The sequence below is a fragment of the Trichomycterus rosablanca genome, chromosome 2 (genome assembly GCF_030014385.1).
Source record: "Trichomycterus rosablanca isolate fTriRos1 chromosome 2, fTriRos1.hap1, whole genome shotgun sequence".
In the NCBI taxonomy this organism is placed as follows: Eukaryota; Metazoa; Chordata; class Actinopteri; order Siluriformes; family Trichomycteridae; genus Trichomycterus; species Trichomycterus rosablanca.
Genome location: NC_085989.1, coordinates 33,583,791 through 33,602,995, shown reverse-complemented (window position 1 = coordinate 33,602,995; position 19,205 = coordinate 33,583,791). Strand labels below are relative to the sequence as shown.

The following is a 19,205-nucleotide window of genomic DNA, read 5'->3' as shown; positions in this document are numbered from 1 at the left end:
CCAGACTAATGTGGTAAATTTAAGGTCTTTGGCAAGGCTCCAGACATCTCATGAGTGCCCCGTTTAGCTTGAGGAATGCCACTTGTTGACGTGTAGGGAGAGGCTTTAGGTTGAGTACTGATAAGTGCCCACAATAAGATCAAAGGCGGTTTTTCTTATTGTACAACCCCAAATGAGAAAAAGTTAAGACAGTATGGAAAATGCAAATTAAAAAATGCAGTGTTTTTTTTAACATTTATTTTAACGTTTATTTCATTGCAGACAACAGGTGATTGTATTCATAATTTGGACAAAACGCTGAGTCTTTGAGGAGCAAAGATAGGCAGAGGATCTCCAGTTTGTCAAGAAATGCATTAGAAAATTATTAAAAAGTTTTTTTTGCATTTGCATTTTTCTTCCTCTACAGTGCATAATATCATTAAACAATTCCAGAAAAATCCCACTGCGTAAAGGGCAAGGGTGCAAGCTTAAGCTGTACTCCTGTGATCTCTGATTCCTCAGATGGCACTGAATCAAGAACCATCATTCATCAATAGCTGATATAACCACATGGGCATGGGATTACTTTAGCAAACCTTTGTCAAACACTACATTAGAAAGTTATGTTTACAAATGCCACATACAACCTTACTGTGCAAAATGAAGCCTTATGTTAACCATGTCCAGAAGCGGCATCGACTTATCTGGGCTCTGAGGCGTCTAGGATGAACCATCACACATATTGTGGTCAGATGAATCAGCATTCCAGGTCTTATTTGGAAGAAATGGACACAGTGTGCTTCGGTTCAAAGACAAAAAGGACCATCCAGACTGTTATCAGCAACAAGTCCAAAAGCCAGGGTCTGTCATGATATGGGGCTGTGTCAGTGCTCTTGACAAAGGTCATTTACACTTCTGTGATGGCCATACCTGTCAAGTTTTGGATTTAAAAATAAGGGAAATTTTCCGCCGCGCGCTTCGAGCCGTCCCACCAGCCCAACCGAGGTTCAGTATCCCTTACATTTTAAGACAGGTTTACAAGAAATCTAAAATAACCACCTGTGAACCACTTACAAACTGCAATTAGATGATCAGAATCTGATAGGCCTACCTTTGTTGACACTGAAATGCTGTGGACATTCCTACATATGTAATTCTTATAATACAGCCTAAATGAAAACACAGTTACAAACCTTACAGAATGCATAACTCTGCCCCATCCTGCTCCTCTTTAGAAAGGTAAATTCGATGTCCCATTTCTCTAGATATTTACATGCAGTCTTTACTTTTTTGGCAGGAATGCCCTCTCTCTCCTTGCATCCATCCATCTCTCCCTGTTCCAGGTTTGTTCCCGCTGTCCGCACTAACCTCGTGAGAACTGCCACTTGCAGCAGCCTGGGTGGCAGTTCTCACGAGGTTAGTGACATTTCAGTTTGGAGAGGCACAGGAATGTTTTTTAAAATTATAATTAGTGATGGGAATTCCGGCTCTTTTTAGAGAGCCGGTTCTTTTGGCTCGGCTCACTGAAAAGAGCCGGCTCTTTCGGCTCCCAAGTGGCTCCTTAGATTTTTTTGTTCCTTAAATTAATTTATTACCAAATTACATGTAAAATTAATTACTAATGTAAAAACATTGTATCAAATGTTTATTATTTAAATTGTTTTATTTATATACTCAACATGGAAGAGTGCTACAACAATAAATTATAAAATACAAAAACAAAGACCCATCTCAATTAAACAAAAAGGTCTGATTGTGTATATTATTTGTACATTTGCATCTAGAGTAAAAGAACACATCAACAAAGCATCACTCAACAAAGTATAAATGAAAATGTGCAAAAGAAAAAAAAGCAGCATCCAGGTATTTGTAAGTCTTTAGCGACGATCCTGTTTCTCCTTCTGTTTTCATCTGCCCTGTTTTTTTGAAAAGATTCTCTTTGAGGGGACAGATGTTGCTACATTACACAGTCTATGTGCCATCACATGTATAAGATGTGGGTAGACTGAATACACCAGTTCAGTGGGTCTGTAAAAGGGGCTCCTCGTGTCCAAACTTTACTGTTTCCTCTCACTCATGTTCCTCACCTTTCCAGCGTGTAATGTCTGCGTATGTAAAGCGCAATGTCAAACTTCATCAAGTTCTCTCTCTCTCTCTCTCTCTCTCTCTCTCTCTCTCTCCTCTGTTCGTGTGCACACCGCTACGCATCTTGACCAATCATGTGCGGCTTTAACAGAAAAAAAACCCGGAAAAAAAAACCGAATCGGCTCCCGATCAGGAGCCGGATCCCGTCGTTCACTTTAAAGAGCCGACTCTTAGAGCCGGATCGTTCGCGACCGAGCCATCACTAATTATAATATAATACGGGAAATTTACGGGAAAATACTAATACGGGAGGACGGCGGGAAAGAGGGGTAAAATACGGTAGTTTCCCGGCCAAAACGGGAGACTTGACAGGTATGGTGATGGCAGCAACAACGATGACCCCGTACTGTTGCACATCTTAAGACGTGTTTGCAGGAAGAATGAGACAAAATAAAACCTGAAACACTAAATCACTTGGTATCCTCGGTGCCAAAACGTCTTTTAAGTGTTTAAGTGAAAAGGAATGGCAACATTACAAAGTGGTAAATGTTTTACTGTCCCAACTTTTTTTGGAATGTGTTGCAGGTGTGAAATGCAGGAATGGATGTTTATTAATAAATGAAATGAAGTTGAGCAGACAGAACATGAACTATCTCAGGTTCATCCTGTCTGCAATCAAATAAAAGTCAAAGTAAATGTAAGAAATTCTGTGTTTTTTTATTTATTTATTTGCATTTTCAATACTGTACCCACATTTTCTGATTTGGGGTTGTAATTTTTCGTTTGTTGTCCAGTGTAATTTATTGGCCTAGTAATATTTTTTTGTTATGTGGCTGTGATGTCCTGCATAGATTAGACAATGATGGATGAGTGACCTTCCTAGACAGGCAGTAGATGTGCTGTTGCTGTTATTACAATCCCTAAAGAGCCTTTAGAGCCAGATTAGACTAGAAGAGCACTGACTGAAATTTAAGCTGTTTTGACAGGACCCCCCCCCCCCCAACACATACCTCACAATACACCGAATTCACACATAAAAATAAATATAAATAGGTACTTATTGCTTATTGGTCACTTTATTCGCAAGGACCCTCATTTGCTCTCAGAACAACTTCAGTTCTATGTGACATTCATGCTCCAAATTGTCTGTTCTACCCCATCCCAAAGATGCTATATTGGATTTAGATCTGGGGATGGGGGGGGCACTGAAGTACAATAAACACATTGTGATGTTAAAGGAAACAGTTTTTACCACAATTGTAAAGAGTGCTTAAGTTACCATACCCTTCCTGTTAGCCACACATGAGGCTTAAACCCCCTATCCCTGGCAGATAGGGTGCTCACCCCACAGCTTGAATACAGCAGCCATAACACATAATGAGACACAACCATGAGAAACAGTAAGAATCATTTTGCTGTTCATCTTAAGTGGTTCTTTGTTAGAGATTACACCAGTAGCAGTTAGAGAGCATGGTGATTACTGACCAGTGAGATTGCTAACCAATGAAATTCATGTTTTTATTTAGAAAGCCTATTTTGAAACACATGAGGCTTAAACCCCCTATGCCTATCAATTTGGTTGCTCACCCACAGCTTGAATACAGCAGCCTTAACCCATAATGAGACACAGCCATGAGGAGCAGTAAGAAACAATTTGCTATTTATCTTAAGTGGTTCTTTGTTAGAGATTAGACCAGTAGCAATCAGAGAGCATGGCGATTGCTGACCAGTGAGATTGCTGACCAATGAAATTCATGTCTTCATTTAGGAAGCCGAGCTTAAAAGACATGAGGCTTAAACCCCCTATCCCTGGCAGATAGGGTGCTCACCCCACAGCTTGAATACAGCAGCCATAACCCATTAAAGAGACACAGCCATGAGAAGCAGTAAAGCATTTAGCTGTTCATCCTAAGGGGTCTTTGTTAGAGATTAGACCAGTAGCGGTCAGCGAGCATGGTGGGTGCTGACCAGTGTTTAATGTATTTTTCCTGTGAAGCATTCTACAGTAGTCCTGCACATAAAAACACTCACTGTACAACGAGCCACTGTAGTGGTGCAGTGTGGGGGATGGTTTTTGCATGTTTAATCCAATCATATAATGAATGACCTTAATTGTTATGCTCTCCAATCCAATTAATTATAAATAGTTATGATATTCTTAATTTCATTGTAACCCCCAAATGCTGGGTGAAGAAATGTGTCTGTGCATAAAATGCTTTATTGACACTATTATTAAAAAAACACTTGGGCCTTTATGATCATTTTAGAGTGCGCTTCACAATATGTATAACTGGTACAATCACATGGTAAAAGGAGTCTGTCTGTCAGAGTGAGAGAATTAGAACCAGATAGAGATAATTATGTGCTAAATTTAAATTTGATTTTACACAGAGGCACAGCTTCAGGAAACCAGGTTCAATTCCCCCCGTTCAGTTACGGTCTGTGTTGTTCTTTCCATGTCCTCATTTACTGGGGTGTTTGATGTCCTTTTGTTTCCCTAAAACATGGCTGTATATAAATTAGCTACTTTTTATTGATCTTAGGTATGACTGAATGACTGTGGGATGCTTTGGAATGAACTAATGCACCAGCATAAACCTGGAAATCCCTGCAGTTCTCACCAGGATCATTGTTTAAAATTCTATTTATGCATTTTCATCATTTTCTTCCAATCTCCTTGCATCCAATTACCCTGGTTCTGAACTCATGAGCTCGAGATTTCAGTACTGGTGGGTTAGAGTGTTTTATTGATGAGCCATGCGAGCACCCAGGATAAATTAGATTCTTTTTACAAATTCTAACATTTCTCTTATCAGGCTTTAGTCTAAGTATTTATTCAATTGTACAAGTCTCTGTGACTAACGTGTTTAATTGCAGTGTAGCGGATACATACAAACTCAATTTCCAGAAAAGTTGGGACACTAAAAAATGCAATAAAAACTAAAATCTGCAGTTTGTTCATTCACTTCAGCTCTTCTGTAACATACAAAATGACAAAGATCAGATTTTAGTGTTTTCAATAAAGAGCTTTATTCTATTTATTCAATATTAATACATTTAAAAACTGATGCTTGCAATCTGGGACAGAGGCATAGCTATCATTGGGTCACCTTTTCTTTTAATTAAACTTTTTAATGATTTGTTTTGTGAGTAGAATTTTTGCAGATTCTTGTTCAATACATGCCTTTAGCTGCTCACTGTGGTCACTGTTGTCTGATTCTTCTCTTACATTTACATTTTTGCCATTTAGCAGACAGTTTTATCCAAAGCGACTTACAGTACTGTGACAGTATATTGTCTAAGCAACTGAAGGTTAAGGGCCTTGCTCAAGGACCCAACAGTGGCATTCTGACAGTGCTGGGCCTTGAACCAGCGACCTTTCAATTACTAGTTCAGTACCTTAACCGCTAGGCTACAACTACCATGATCCTCTTCATGATGCGCCATACATTTCCAATAGGAGACAGATCTGGACTGCAGGCAGGCCTGTCAAGCACACACACTCTGTTAAGCCATTTAACACTTTTCACTTTTGCACTTTTCACTGGTAACAACCTAGATGGTCATATACATCTCTGGCACATACAGTAGAATCCCACTTCCACTTTTTCCCCAAAACAAGTCGAAACATGGATTTGTCTGACCACAGAACACATTTCCACTGTCTTTAGGTCCATAACAGATGACTTTGGGCCCAGAGAAGTCAGAGGTGTTCCTGCGCAAAATGAATCTATGGTTTCCTCTTTGCATTCTTCCTTTTTTCCAAGTTGAAAGTACTTTAATGTCCATGTCCAGTATGTGATAGCATGACAGTTTCTCAAACAGTACCACCAGAGGGCTCAATGGTCACGCACATTCCGCAGTGGTTTCTGCCCTTGGCCTTGCACAGAGATTTCTCCTGACTTCCCGGAATCTTTTCATAATATTATGAACTGTAAATGGTGTAAGGCCTAAAATCCTTGCAATCCTGCACTGAGAAATGTTCTCTTTGAATTGACTGACAATTCTCTCATGTAATTTGGCACAAAGTGGTGAACCACAACCCATCCTTGCTTGCAAACACGAAGAATACAAAATACAATTAGGTTTGTCATTGAAAACACAAAAAATGTTTTCCTGGTACTTTTATCTTAATATATATATACACTGATCAGCCATAACATTAAAGCCACCTCTTTGTTTCTACACTCACTGTCCATTTTATCAGCTTCACTTACCATATAGAAGCACTTTGTAGTTCTACAATTACTGACTGTAGTCCATCTGTTTCTCTACATGCTTTGTTAGCCCCCTTTCATGCTGGATATTTTTGGTTGGTGGACTGTTCTCAGTCCAGCAGTGACAGTGAGGTGTTTAAAACTCCATCATCACTGCTGTGTCTTATCCACTCATACCAACACAACACACACTAACACACCACCACCACGTCAGTGTCACTGCAGTGCTGAGAATGATCCACCACCCAAATAATACCTACTCTGTAGTGGTCCTGGAAGAGTCCTGACCATTGAAGAACAGCATGAAAGGGGGCTAACAAAGCATGCAGAGAAACAGATGGACTACAGTCAGTAAATGTAGAACTACAAAGTGCTTCTATATGGTAAGTGGAGCTGATAACATGAACAGTGTGTGTAGAAACAAGGAGGTGGTTTTAATGTTATGGCTGGTCAGATATATGATATATGATATATAATAGATTAAATAAAAGTTCGAGTGATTGAACAATTACAGAATACTTGCTACAGTTGACACAAAGTCTGTTGAAAATATGCATGTTAAGGTGGCAGTTTTCTCCTTGTGTGGCAGTATGATTGGTGGGCCAAATTTTTGTTTTTATTAAACATACTTACACATCTGTATTTATGAATAAGGAGAAATAATACTTTACATACTTACACATACTTTTTGCTGCACGTATTTTGTAACTTTCGTAGTCTGGCAGTAATGTTTTTGGCAACAGATAACATTTACTGGGAATTAAAAAAGAACATTGATTAAATGACTATGTTCCCTCATTGAAATGTTTTGCTTATAAAATTGCCAGTTAGTGCTTTCTGTTTTGAGTTTAATGTGTGTGTTCACACATCTGGTAGCAACATAAAATGACACATTAATTGATACTTACTTTATACTTAAATGTATTTCAATATTATTTATTAGGTAAATGAAATTTATGTGCAATGTTGATGTATTTGGCCGCTATGCTACCAAGATAAACTGTGGTAATCTTGTCTGTGCATTCTCTAGCTGTCAGTGGTTTCTGTGTAACTGGGGGAAGTGGGTAATGAAAAAAGACTAGTTTATTTCTTGCATAGCAGTGTAGAGATCATTGCATTTTTTTCTGTGAAACAGTGTGGCTTGGGGTTTATTTGAACCATTTCTAATATCTAACCATGATTGGGTATTAAATGGGATCCACCCAAGGCTCAGTTTTTGCAACCAAAAATGGGTCGGAGGTCACCACATTTTGCCAAAGTCAATGCTGGATTGTGTAGTTAAGGTTGTTTACTATCTTTTGTAAACAATAAGCGAATAGGGCAAGATTGCAAACTACTGTTGAACTGTATGATCTCTGAGCCCTAAGACGGCTTTGCTTGAGAAACTGTCATGTAGCCACTTAAGTTTGGGAGTACTTTGGAAAACTGTTTTCACTTAACATAGCACTCCACTGCATCCAGAAATGCAACCTGAAACTGTGATGGATTGGTGCCCTGTCCAGTCATTCCTGCCTTGCACCCAGTGTTTCCCAGTGAACCCGGCCCCTCTGAAACCCTGAACAAGATAAAGCGGTTGATGCAGTTTTGAGTCAGTTTTTTAAGCCAGTCAGATCAAGCTTAGTTTTAGCACATCAATCAATAAACCAAAAAAACTGTCACTGGCTTTGCCACACCTTCAGTTAAATAACTATTACCCATCTGGTTTACAGCTTTTCTGGCATACCAAAACCAGTTTCCTGCTTCATAAAGTTCCCACTTCTGTCTAACCAGTTTACATAATTGTGTAATAGATGTTTATTTTAATGTGCAACCAATAAGTAGGACAAATTCTTTTTGTCATTTCATAATTACTAAGATCTTTGTCTAATCTGATTATGACAGCAGTTATTTAAAGCATCAGGTTCTAACTCAGCTTTACACTAAATAGATGACTCTGCCATGTCAAAACATGTTTGCTAGTTTATGGATTGCTGAGGCCAGTAAACACTACCAACCTAAGACCAGCAAATCTGCTGTTGTGTTTCTCTTGGTTCTATACTTGCTTTAGTACTTTAGTATGTTGTTTTTGTATTTTAACTTGCCAGTGAGGTGAATAAAACCAAATCTGGCAAAGCATTCGGTTGTGGAGAAACTAAACATGGTGTGGAAACAGAAAGAAAATTGCTTATTATTTACTTTTTATTTATTTATTTTTACTTAGCTGACTTGGTTTGTGTTTTTCTCTGGCAGAGCTTGTGTAATGGCGGGCAGCGTGGTTCAACACAGGGCCAGAATGGTGCCATGCAGAAGGGTGAGGGCACAGACCGGACTGAGGATTCATGGGCACCGGAGAACAGGCGAGTAGGAAGGACGCAGGACATGGAGAAGGACAGCACTCGCTCTGTCTCACTACTTGAGCAGAAACGCAAAGTTGTCTCGTCCAGCATCGATGTACCACATGCCAGGTAGGAGACACACACTGGTGAAAATCAGTGTGGTGCTGTTCATTTATTTTAGCTTTAGGAAAGTGGAACAGAAATGTAAAAAATTCATTTGTGACAGAAAACATTTCCAGTTAAAGGCATTAGTTAACCTACACTTGGGTTGAGGTCATTGAAACTCATATTGATCCCTTCCACAGATTCCATGTCAACAAACTATAGATTTAGCAAGTTATTTAGGAGATCTAATGTGTACAAAACAATCATATCAACCCCTCCTTATACGCCTCGGTCTGCTAGGGTTTGAAGACCCCACTCAATTAGTCCGGTCATTTCCCCACCTAGCAGACACGGTGGCAAATTTGTGTCTGATGCAGGCACTGCCAATTGTGCCCGCTAGATGGTGCCAAGCCGACCGGTAGCAGAGCCGAGATCAAACCGGGGTCTTCAGAATCTCGGTGCTGGTGTGCTAGTGGAATATCCTGCTGCGCCACCTGGGCACCAACAATTTTTAACAAATCTTTACAGACAGATCATTTCACTTACAATTCACTATATCAAAATTCCAGTGGGTCAGAAGTTTACATACACCAAGTTGAATGTGCCTTTAAATATTAAACTATACATACTACTAAATACTATATTATATATATACTATACAGCAACAACATGGGGACCATGCAGCCATTATACAGTTCAGGAAGGAGACGCATTCTTCTTATTAAAGCTGAACATACTTTTGAAAAATACTAATCAGTCCAAGAGCAACAGCAAGCGATGTTGTTTAAGGAAACTGGTACAGAAGTACAAAATCTGTCAACAGTAAAACATGTCCTATCTTCATCAATCAAGAAGCCACTGCTCCAAAACCACCTTAATCAAGTTTCCATCAGCAGTCCCATCCTGTACTCATACTTTTGATACCAAAATGAGAGCAAAGTCATTTTTAGACACTTGTGTTTGTTTTTTAAAGGGCAGGCCGCATCATTCCTGGCATTCACTTCCGTGTTTCTCTGGCTTTCGGTCCATAATAACATGTCATTAAGTTGATGATGTTTCCCAGAGTAGTCATTTTGTCGTAATGCGTTGTGTTTAATATTGTATCTTGATTGTCTGAACTGTTTTAACTTTTACTTCCCTTCATTCAGATTTCACCACTGAGAAATTTGTTTTCCTTGGACGACAGTTATATGTACAGAAGTGTTTCTTACATGGTTTTGAATACAGTGAAGCAGTATAAGGATTTCCTGCTTGAGTTGTAGTGGTTTTCTCCTGGCAGTATATGTCAGACAAAAACAGATTGGGTAATACATACTGTTCTTCTTCTAGTTACCTTCTGTGCCTTTATTTCCCAATTCGTTGGTGCCTTATGGCTCAAGAGCTAAATATAGTATACTTTGAAAACTCCAGTCAAAATCTACAGTATGTTTAGAATAGAATACCACAGTGTCTTTCAACATACCATCTGTCTGCCATGCCTGTAGTGTATGTATTAGGATGCCTGCGGTAGCTGGTGAACGACTCCCGGGTTCCCGGCGAAACAGGCGTTACAGAGCTCAGGAAACAAAGGCTGTAAATAGAAAGCCTTCTAATTAGGGCTGATTGCCCGCAGCTGGGAGCTGGCTTATTTAAGCCAGCTCTGCGCAGCAGTGGGTGTCGCACCTTTTGTTCTTTTCTCTCTCAGTGGCAGTTCGCCCATGCTCCTTCTTAGGGTCAGCAGGTATCCCCGGGTGGCAGCTAGGCCAGTCGGGTGTGTAGACTGAAAGGTCGAGGTAAATAGCTTGTTTTATTTCCTCTAGGGCCAGTGTGGTGCGACGCCGTGCAGTCCGCGAACTGCTTTTGTTTTTATCGTGCCGGGTTTGCGCTAGCGGCTTTGCTAACCGCTAGCATCAGACACCGGTGAAAGCCCTTTTCTATTAAACACATTACCGTTATTGTGTCCCGATCTCGTAACCGCTGGGTGGCGACGCCGTTAAGCACTCGGCTGGCGAGCCTACTTCCCCGGTTCGAATCCCGACCATAACTGTGTCTGTCGTCACTGATTCTATTTTTCTCTTTTTCAGATCGGCGTGCTTTTCTCTTGGAGAAGCCAGTTAGAGTGTTCGCCGATTGTGCTCCGCCTTGACCACCGCTTCCTGGGTTGGTCTATGGCGAGCGTTCTTCTCCTATTGCGGTCCTACCGCAGCGCTTAGCAGCGCTTCCTGTTTAATTAAAAACCCGCGCTCGAATAGCGCGGTGGTAACGCACCCGGCGTGCACCGGCACGACCCTGGTTCGCGTCTCTCCTCATATTTATATTTTTCTTCTCTTTCTCAGTTTCCATTGTCCGCAGTGTCAGCGACATTATCGGAGTTTCCGATTGTTTTTGGTTGTTCCAGTTTTTACCTTTCTTTTGTATTTTTGCTTTAAAAGATAAATAAATAAAATTATTCTTTTTATTTAAAATCTGCGTTTGAGTCCTACCTTCTCCCACATAACAGAAAGGTGCGACCATAAAATGGACTCAGCAGATTCCTCAACCGCCGCGGACGCGCTACGCCACCAAGGCGTGGCATTAGGTAGACACGAAATGGCCATCAATGAGTTGGCTCAGCGGGTAGCTGCCCTTGCCCAGCAGTTGCCGGCCACCGCTGCCACTCCTAGCTCCGTACCCCCCGCTAGTCAACCCAGAACCCCGGACACTCCCCTTCCTCCTCCCGAAAGGTTTTCGGGAGAGGCTAAGAGATGTCGCGGGTTCCTTTTGCAATGCTCACTAGCGTTCGAGCTGCAACCCGCTCGATACCCCACCGAGCGGTCCAAAGTAGCGTATATTATATCCCTCCTTACGGGAAGGGCCTTAGAATGGGCCACTGCCTTATGGGAGCAAGATGCTCCAGAATGCGCCTCAGAAGGAACCTTTAAGGAGGTCCTTAAAGAAACCTTCTTCCACCCTTCGGGAGGTCGCGAGGCAGGCCCTCGGCTATTAGAGCTCACTCAAGGTGCACGCTCAGTAGCCGATTACGTGATAGAATTTCGGACGCTAGCTGCTGAGTGTGGGTGGGATGAGGCAGCCCTCATCGCCATTTTTCATCGCGGGCTAGGGGGTAAAATCAAAGATGAGTTAGCCACTAGAGACCTTCCATCTACTCTCAAGGCCTTTTATAAACTGGCCACAACCATAGATACCCGTCTGCGTCAGCGAACGCGGGAGCGGGGTTACTGTCCCCCGTTCACCCGTTCGCAGACCTCTCCTAAACATTCTCCACCCGACCTGGATCCCGAGCCCATGCAGTTAGGGCTAACCCAGGGAGTCGCCCCATCACCATCGGGCTCGGTACCCCGACCCCGACGGTCGTTAAACGAGTAGGCCATCCTCGTCCCAGGGAGCCGAGGAAGGGCCGATCTAACATCCCTGCTCAGGGCCTATTCCTTCAGGCCCGGTTGTCGTGGGGGTCGGGAGACACAGACCTCAAGGTTTGTGTCGATTCAGGCGCGGTGGGGAACTTCATTGACATCAATCTGGTGCGCAGGCTGGGGATAGGGGTCCAACCGCTAGACAATCCGGTCTCGCTCCATGCCGTGGATGGAAGAGCCGTAGCGGGCAGCCCGATAACCCAACAGACTAAAGCTCTCACTTTACGTCTGCAAAACCACGAGGAACGGATCACCTTCCTAGTGACTCACGTTCCTCATCTCCAGGTGGTTTTGGGGTACTCGTGGTTGCAAAGACACAATCCCCAGATCGACTGGGCCTCCGGATCAATCTTCATCTGGGGAACGAGGTGTCGGGACTCGTGCTTACTGCAGGCCGGCACGATTTCCGATCCATCCGAACCTAAGATGGAGACCCCGGATTTGGCAACTGTTCCTCCTGCGTACCATGATTTACGGGAGGTTTTTAGCAAGTCCAGGGCGCAGAACTTGCCCCCCCATAGACCGTTCGACTGCGCCATCAATTTGTTGTCCGGCACTACTCCTCCTAGAGGGCGCCTTTTCTCGCTCTCCGGTCCAGAAAAGGTAGCCATGGAGGAGTATGTGCGCGAGGCACTAAAGCAGGGGTTCATACATCCTTCTTCCTCCCCAGCCGGGGCAGGGTTCTTTTTTGTGAACAAGAAGGACGGCACTTTGCGCCCCTGTATCGATTATCGCGGTCTGAATGCCATCACGATCAAGGATCGGTACCCGCTGCCGCTGATGGCCACGGCTTTTGAAGCCCTTCAGCGAGCATCTGTTTTTACAAAGCTCGATTTACGCAGCGCGTACAACCTGATCCGGATCAGGCAGGGGGATGAGTGGAAGACTGCGTTCATTACGCCCACTGGCCACTATGAGTATCTAGTGATGCCCTTTGGGTTAATGAATGCCCCCGCAGTTTTCCAACGTTTTATCAATGAGGTCTTACGAGAGACCCTTGACAAGTTCGCCTACGTATATCTAGACGATATCCTCATTTTTAGCCGGTCCATCGACGAACACATAGGGCATGTCCGACGAGTCCTCCAGCTTCTTCTCGATCACCATCTTTTCGTCAAGCTGGAGAAGTCCGTCTTTCACTCCCCTACGGTGTCCTTCCTAGGGTTCATTGTTTCTCAGGGCACCCTTCGCATGGATTCGGCCAAAATTAAATCAGTAGAGAGTTGGCCAACCCCAAGTTCTGTTCGCCAGATGCAAAGGTTTTTGGGCTTTGCAAACTTTTTCAGGCGATTTATCCAGAACTTCAGCACCGTCGCTGCTCCTTTAACTGCCCTTACTGGTAAGGGTCCTTTCAAGTGGTCGGTGCAGGCCCAACAAGCCTTTGACAGGCTAAAATCTCTCTTAACGACTGCTCCAGTTTTGCAGTTGCCAGACCCAGAGGAACCCTTCGTAGTCGAGGTTGATGCCTCTGAGGTCGGGGTTGGGGCAGTTCTGTCCCAGAGAGTGGGGCCAGGAAAGAAGCTGCATCCGTGTGCTTTCTTTTCGCACCGCCTGACTCCGGCTGAGCGGAATTACCCGGTCGGAGACAGGGAACTACTAGCTATTAAGTTGGCTTTAGACGAGTGGCGACACTGGCTCGAGGGAGCCAAACATCCTTTTCTTGTTTGGACTGATCACAAGAACTTGTCGTTCATCCAACAAGTGAAAAGGATGAATTCACGTCAGGCCCGGTGGTCCTTATTTTTTGGTAGGTTCCACTTTACATTGTCGTATAGACCGGGATCCAAGAACGGTAAACCGGATGCCCTGTCTAGACAGTGGGAACCGACTAGGCCGGAGACCGGGCCTGATCCCGTGATTCCCTCGACCCAGATAGCTGCCCCAGTCACCTGGGGTATCTCAAAGGTCATTCGGGACGCCCAAAGGGCTGAACCCGACCCCGGTGGGGGACCTCCTGATAGACTGTACGTACCCTCTACAGTACGTCGTCAGGTATTTGAGTGGGCCCATTCTTCCCCTTTCGCGGCGCACCCAGGCGTGACTAAGTCCCTGGTTTTGCTGCGCCGAAGATTTTGGTGGCCGGGGATGGAGAACCAGGTACGTGACTTTGTCCGTGCCTGCTCTGTGTGCGCTCTGAACAAGAGTCCCAGAGAACGCCCGAGAGGTCTTCTCCATCCGTTGCCGATACCTTCAAGACCGTGGTCCCATATTGCCCTGGATTTTGTGACAGGTTTGCCAAAGTCCAGGGGGTTCACGGCGGTATTGGTAATTGTTGACCGATTCACCAAATCTTGCTTGTTTGTTCCGCTGCCCAAGCTACCATCCGCCATGGGCACTGCGCAGATCATCCTGCAACATGTGGTGAGAGCGCATGGGGTCCCATCAGACATTGTGTCTGACCGGGGCCCACAGTTTGTGAGCCAGTGCTGGCGGGCCTTTTGCCAACTTATTGGCGCCAAGGCCAGCTTATCCTCAGGGTATCACCCTGAGTCGAATGGGCAGTCGGAGAGACTGATCCAGGATCTGAGCAAGATGCTCAGGTGCCTGACGGCAGGGAATCCGGCCACGTGGTCGGATAAATTATTGTGGGCTGAATTCGCTCACAATACCCTGCATCACTCGGCGATAGGGATGTCACCGTTTGAAGCTCAGTTCGGGTACCCTCCTCCGCTCTTTCCTGAGCAAGAGCAGCAGGTAGCGGTCCCGTCTGTACAGCTTCATGTCCGCCGCTGCCGCGCCGCCTGGCGCAAAGCAAGGCAGGCACTTTTAGCCACCCAGCGCTCCATGAAGCGCAACGCTGACCGCAGGCGGCAGCCGGCTCTCACCTTCCGGCCGGGCCAACGCGTTCTTGTGTCGACGAGGAATCTCCCCGTCAGAGGTGTCCCTCACAAGTTGGCACCCAAGTACATTGGTCCGTTTAAGGTGGTAAAGCGGATCAACCCGGTGACATATAGGTTGGAGCTTCCTCCAAGGATGAAAGTGCATCCAACTTTTCACGTCTCCCAACTCCGACCATTTATGTGCGGGGGAGTTTCACCCCCTCCCCAACCTCCCGCCCCTCGTATCATCCAGGGTGCCCCTGCCTTCACTGTCCGCCGCCTGCTGGATAATAGGAAGGTTCAGGGTAGCACCCAATACCTGGTGGATTGGGAGGGTTATGGCCCTGAGGAACGTTCATGGGTACCGGCTCGCCAGATCCTGGACCCTGAACTGATCCGCGAGTTCCGCCGGAACCGAGCAGCGGGTCTTGGGACCTCAGGAGCTGTCCCTAGAGGAGGGGGTTCTATTAGGATGCCTGCGGTAGCTGGTGAACGACTCCCGGGTTCCCGGCGAAACAGGCGTTACAGAGCTCAGGAAACAAAGGCTGTTTTTGTTTTGTTTACAAACAAAACCTAGTATGGATGTGTATTTTGTGTCATTGTCTTGTTAAAACACTGAATTGTTTCCAGAATTGAGAATTTTAAGTCAATTAAAATTCTGTATTATTCCACTTTGTGTAATGCACCAGTTCAACTGGCAGCAAAACACCCCACAGTACATGATACTACCACCACTAGAGCCACACTGCGATGGCACAGGGGTCTAAAACGCAAGCCCGCTATGGCTGAGGCTTGACTTTAGGGTTCAAGTCTCACTGGTGCTACAGTTTAACAGTTGAAATTAGATCAACAGTCTAAGGGACTGTATACATGTGAGAAATGTAGCATATCTGCATCTGCCCAGAATGTTCATATCGGTTCAGTTTCTACCTGTTTGGCTCATATTATTATTACTGTCATCCTTTTTTCTCCTCAAAGGTGTTAAGATAATGCCTGCATATCTACTAAGGCATTTTTTAAACTTCATTTGAATGATAGTCAGTAACCAGAATGAGAGTTAAATAGAAATAAAGACTAGATAAAAAAGAGAAATTGTACATGGCTTCTTTGCTGGAAAATGTATTTATCATCTCAGTGTCTTAATAATTAGAGTGCAGTGGTTGTAGTTTTGACTTTGTTATTTAGTCATTGTGAACATTTACTGATTACATATAACATCTGCCCTTGGACTTCCTTTATAAGGGAGTTTTAAGTAATTTGGTGATTAATATATAAGATCAAAGAATGTTTCTGTAGTAATTGCACACATGCTATCAAGGTGGGAGATAGAGATAAGGATAAAAAACCATAGACGTTGATAAATGTATAGGCACAGGCTCTTGCGGTTTTTATTGTTTTGTGTTGAACTGTGCGAAGTAATTAATCACAAGCGACCTCTGAGAAATGCAAGGACTAGATTTAAGTTCAGGTTCATCCTGTCTGACCTCCAGAGTAATTCCTCCGGAGTAGATGGAATTCAGACAGCACAGATTACAACATTGAGGGGGGTGATGTGTAGGGAGGGATATGACCATGAGGAATTGAAGTGCACTTTGGCACCTCAGGTTGTGATTAAAAAGACTGTGCCACACACCCTTGAGCTTGTGATTGCATACCCATCAAATGTAACCTAGATACATAAGTGTGTTAACCTCAAAGGGCTGCAGTGTACAGCTACTCAGGGTGTCTTCAATTACTGTAAAATAAAGAAGAATGTGTGCTGGTGCTGTCTTGCAGGGCTGGGATGAGCTGGAGGTGTACCTCTTTTACTCCTGTGTCAGCCGTTTTACCTTTCCTGATTAAGTGGAAAAACTTGGCTCATCACATCTATTTTAATTATTACAGCACAAACATTTGGACAGTTCTTACAAAAAAAAGAATAGCCATTTAATAGCCATTCTCTGAAGACTGACTGACTGACAGTAGATCAGCACAAGGATTCTAGCGGATCCAGCTAGATCAGTAGATCCTCTTTTGATGACGACCCTATTTTTTCCTCTGTACTGCTCTTCTCACATTTATTACATTGAGTATCTATTTGCATTTGGGTAAAACAGAATTACCATTTCAGTACTACTTCATTTGTAATAGGATTCTAGAACATATTATTAATTATTAGTTTTTCCATGCAGGGTTATGATACCTGCCACAATGAAGAGAAAACTGAGCAAATAGACAAGCAAAAAATATAAAAAATATACAGTCTATAGTAATTAAGTTTATATTCATTTGATTTTTAGTCTATTATGGGACAGTAGTGGGTGCTTGGGTGGCACTGTGGTTATTTAGTTAGTACACTACTGCTGGGATCCAGGGTTAGAATCCCCAGCTGCGCTATGTGCTGAGCATCTAAATACAGACATTTTTGGCTGTGTCATTTTTGGCTGTGTTACTACATTGCGCCCATTGATTCTGACCATGATCCTGACCAAAATAAAGCAGTGAAAAAAACATTTAAAAAAAAAACATTAAAAATGAGTCTTTCAAGATATCCTTTATAGTCTCTTTCGGGGTGGCACAGTGGCTCAGTGGGTAGGAACAGCAAGAAGGTCCTGGGGTCGATCCTAGGAGTTTGCATGTTTTCCCAGTGTGTGTGTGGGTTTTCTCCGGGAGCTCTGGTTTCCTCCCACAGTCCAAATACATGCAAGTGAGGTGAATTGGAGATACAAAATTGTCCATGACTGTGTTTGACATTAAACTTGTAAATGGATTAATCTTGTGTAACGAGTAACTACGTGTTTTGTCATGAATGTAACTGAAGATTGAAAAACATGATGTTAAAACCCTAATAAAACAATCATAGTAATAGACCAAAACTCAAACAGAAAAAAATGTGAATTGTTAACATTTCAGGTTTTTTATTATCTTAAAGTAGATATCATACATTTATTCTTTTTTACTGACTGCCTAATGGTCACAGCCCCCAGTAACATTGGGAACAAGGCGGGAACATAGTCACTTACACCCGGTGATAGTTTAGATTTGTTTAGTTTTGAGGTGGGAGGAATCCAGAGTTTCTGAAGAAAACCTTTATGAATTAGGTAGGACACACTTTATAACCTTTGCCACCTTGGTGTCACCCAGTAGAAATAATTTTTTTTCTTTTTTGGTCTTTACTGTTAAAAATGAGTGTCTGATTTAAAAATTTGATTAAATTTGGGTTACAAGTTCAAGTCACTTTGGATGAAAATGTCTGCTAAATGCACTAAATGTAAATGTAAAAATTAAAGTTTGTAGTTAAATAATGGGGGTGGGGGTGTACACTTTGTTAATGCACTCTAGTGTTTGCTATTAATAAATGCCCGAGTAAGAGTACAGGAAAGAAGCCACATTGGAGGCTTTTTGTTCCAGTTTGGATTGGTTACATTACTTTGTTCTTAGAGTGTTTAAGGTTGTTTGGATCTCCACATCTTCATGTCCTTCCTCTGCAGCACTTGTGGGCTTTGTCTTTTCTTTATTCATGTTTATGATTTCACAGAAGCAGGAAAAGACCAATTGCAAAAAGCTGGCAGTCTGTCTTGTTGTGGTTACAGTTCTGAAATGTTGAAGAATAGCCTTCAGTCGACTAATTGCACACAAAGGAAGTGGAGTATGATTTAGGGGATGTGCTGTGCGCTCTGATTGTTTGTGAGGAGTAAAAACAGCACCTTGTCTCAAGCAGGTTCAAGGCCTTTTTTAGACGTCTTTAATCTTTCAAATGAGTGCAAATACAATCGATCATTAATCTTCATGGCTAAATGAGTTATTTACCATATACAGTTTTACTGTAGTAAGGTTAACTTTAAACATGCACTTAACCATGGTCTCCACAACAACCCATAATTACTTGGCACAACCCCAAATCGCTGGCTTCATGGTGCAGATCACAGATTTGACAGAGTTTTCCTCCCAAAATCCCCTCACTAATCCTGCTGTTTCTCGGCACCGTGGTGAATCAGGAAAAGAATGGAACCACAACATCAAACTGGTGCCAATTCTGAAACAATGGTGATATTGTGGTGACTTTTTTTATCCCCATTTTCACTTTTAGAAAAAGCTCTTCTCTTTTTTCTTCTTATTTTTTTTTGTGCTGACACAGTCGTTGGGTGTGTGGTGTTAACAGTGTGAGACGGGCAGAGAAAGAGGAAGCTCATGTTCAGTAGTATGATTTTTCTGAAGCTCAGGCAAAGCTTAGAGAGGCTGGACATGTTCCACTGTAAACTTGTTTACTATTGCTGTTTGGCTGCTTTCTGCTTCTTATCAGATTGGACACAG

At 43.2% G+C, this 19,205-nt stretch overlaps 1 protein-coding gene across 2 annotated transcripts in view; it reads left to right on the top strand.

The window, feature by feature from the left end:
• The window catches only part of znf704 (zinc finger protein 704), an 83,786-nt gene that overhangs the window by 3,611 nt on the left and 60,970 nt on the right, over positions 1–19,205 (top strand). For both annotated transcript variants that reach the window (XM_063014556.1, XM_063014546.1), the window contains exon 2: positions 8,511–8,725. In XM_063014556.1, coding sequence (XP_062870626.1) covers positions 8,511–8,725 — 215 coding nt within the window. The remainder of the gene's footprint in view (positions 1–8,510; positions 8,726–19,205) is intronic.